The sequence below is a fragment of the Podarcis melisellensis genome, assembly GCF_964234715.1.
Source record: "Podarcis melisellensis genome assembly, chromosome: 13".
In the NCBI taxonomy this organism is placed as follows: Eukaryota; Metazoa; Chordata; class Lepidosauria; order Squamata; family Lacertidae; genus Podarcis; species Podarcis melisellensis.
In genome coordinates, this window is record NC_138545.1 from 23,784,707 (window position 1) to 23,787,572 (window position 2,866).

At 43.4% G+C, this 2,866-nt stretch overlaps 1 protein-coding gene across 1 annotated transcript; it reads left to right on the forward strand.

Annotated features, from left to right (window-relative positions):
- Nucleotides 1-292: 292 nt before the first annotated feature.
- Nucleotides 293-1,228, forward strand: LOC309354889 (olfactory receptor 10A7-like; the record flags this gene model as incomplete). The annotated part of the gene is made up of 1 exon (XM_081885152.1): nt 293-1,228. The coding sequence occupies one exon, from the start codon at nt 293-295 to the stop codon at nt 1,226-1,228; it is 936 nt and encodes a 311-aa protein (XP_081741278.1).
- Between the last annotated feature and the right edge of the window lie 1,638 nt (nt 1,229-2,866).

Consider the following 2,866-nt stretch of genomic DNA (forward strand, 5'->3'; position numbering starts at 1 on the left):
ATAATAAAATGCATCATATACAATGAAGCAATGACATGCTGACAAAAAAGCACATTTGCAGAAAGTGCTGTTTAATTTAAGTCCCAAATCAAGGAAATATTAACAACCTGATTTAGAAAATATGTATAAATTATGATCTGCATGATATTAGGTGGAGGCAGGAAGTTTTCATTACATTTAGTTTATTATTGAGACCAACATTTGGAGGAAATAAACATTCATCTTATCCTGTGGCTGCCAAATCAGTATCTATAGTTCCATGATTCATCCCTGTACCTCTGTTTCTCCACAGATGGATGTTGGACAGGCCAAGCACTGGGAGAACCAGAGCACAGTGAATGAGTTCATCTTGTTGGGATACCAAGAATATCCTGCTGTCCTCTTTATTGCCTTCCTGGCCATATACATGGCAATATTACTGGGCAACGGTCTTATTGTGATGGTTACAACACTGGACCCTGCCTTACGTACCCCCATGTACTTCTTCCTGCGCAGTCTCTCAGGACTGGAGATGTGCTACACCTCAGTCACCCTTCCTAAAATGATGGCCAATCTAATCTCAGGGAACCTCTCCATCTCTCTACTAGCCTGTGCCTCACAGATGTTTTTCCTGCTTTTTCTGGGTGGGACCGAGTGCTTCCTACTGGCAGCCATGGCCTATGACCGTTATCTTGCCATCTGCCTGCCTCTCCGCTACATGACCATCATGAGCCATAAGGTGCGGGTGGGGATGGTGGTCAGCTCCTTTGCCATCAGCCTCCCTGTGCAGATGTTGCAAATTGGGTTCATCTTCTCCTTGCCTTTTTGTGGGCCCAATGAGATTGACCACTTCTTCTGCGACATCCCACCGATACTCAGCCTGGCATGTGCTGACCTGTATGCCAGCGAGTTGACTGTGTATACCAATAACTTTCTCTTTGTTATAATCCCCTTTTTCCTCATTTTGGCCTCCTATATACACATCACCAGAACCATCCTGCGCTTGCCATCAGCCACAGGACGCCAAAAGGCCTTCTCCACTTGCTCATCCCACCTTACTGTGGTCATTCTCTTTTATGGCTCTGCAACGGTCGTGTACCTGAGGCCCAAGACACCCGACTCTGTGAAAGTGGACAAGTTGCTTTCCCTGCTCTACACAGTCATCATTCCCCTCTGCAACCCGCTTATTTACACCCTGAGGAACAGGGAAGTGAAGGCAGCCATTAGGAAGCTATTAGGAAGGAAATAGGTTGGCACAGGCGTCCACTGAATCCACTATCAAAATCTCACCCATACTAATATTTGGCATTTCCTTGCTTGTTCAAAGGATTTCATATGCATTAGTCTACAACAACCCTACAAAGGAATTGAGTATTATTTCCCCCTTATAAAAGATTGGGTTAGAGGGGTAGAAGCTGAGAGAGAGACAAATGGTAAGTTCATAGATTGGGGTTGATAGGGTTGATACATCTGTTGATTTCAGTTCTCTCAGGTTCTCATTTTTCCTATCCTAAATTTCTGCAGCAATTTGCCCCCCACCCCAATTAAGGAATCCTTGTGAAAATTCATCAGCATGTTAGTGTGAATTTATCCTGATAAACCCATTTTTTTTCGTTTTGTTCGTATTTTGAAAGTTCGCATTTTTGTAAGCAAGTTAATTTGAATAAATTACTACAGATTATGAGATTTAGATGAGGCAGTATTGTGAATTTTCAGCAGAACAATTTTAGATATATATTCATGGACAAATATTTATTTAATTTTAAAAAGGGTTTCTTTCATTTGGTTTTTTTATATTGGTTTTAAGAAATGAACAATGCAGGTGTGTAATAAGCCTTGACCTCGGTGAACTGAAAAGAGATTTGTAATTGCCTGTCTGGTCCTGAAATGGAAACTGAAATAAAGAAATCTATCATTTTAAAAATACGAATTTGTAATGTCTGCTTCCTTATTATTCAGTGTATTTTTTATTGTAAAAATGAAAAATTTGCCTTCAGAACTGTAAAACGTGGGGGTGGGTTATTGGTCACTTTATTGCTTGTAAGGGTTAACAGGTCTTTGGAAGACTGCTGGAAACCTAGAGAACACCCACACAGAAAAGAGACAGCTAGGAACAATCACATACGGTATGTCAGTTGCACAATGCAACACACACACAGGGCTGGCCCACCCATGAGGCAAGGTAAGGTGACTGCCTCAAGCAGCAGGATCTACAGGGGCAGCAGATCCGGCCTCCAGGGAATGCATTGCCTGCTGCTGCCACAGCAGCCACCATGGCAACAACAGCTGTGCTGTGCTCTTTGGGGAGTAGATCTGCCTCCTTCTCCACAGCCCTCCTCCACGCTGGCTCTACAGTGGTCTATTAGTGAATCGGAGGTACTGTTGGTCTCTCCCCACCCCTAGGGAGGAAGCAGAAGGGGCTTTAGGGTATCCTGAGCTCTGCACCTGCCTGACATGGTTCAGAGTGGGCCCTGCTCTTAGTGCTATGATTGTTAGAGCTGTGATTGTTGCCAAGCTTATGAATATTGATGATCCTGGAAACCAGGGATACCTACGGTAATTTGTGGCCCTCTGATGCTGCTGAACTCTATTTTCCATCAGCCTCAGGAAGCTTGGTCAACAGGGGTGATGGCCATCTCAACCTAACATGGCTAAAGTCCAGAACCCCTCAAATTGGCTTGATTCAGTTTGGGTTGCAGTCAAATCTGGTACCTAGCCCTATCCAAAACCATCCCTGCAAACTGAACAAATGCACAGTGAAATGGCAAAATAAGTATAAAATAATACACGTTTAAGGCAGATCATTCAACTTTACGTATTCAGCAATGGGTCTGAACTAGTGGTGACTTACCAAGAAAGAGGGCATGGTGGACTGAAACATGAATTC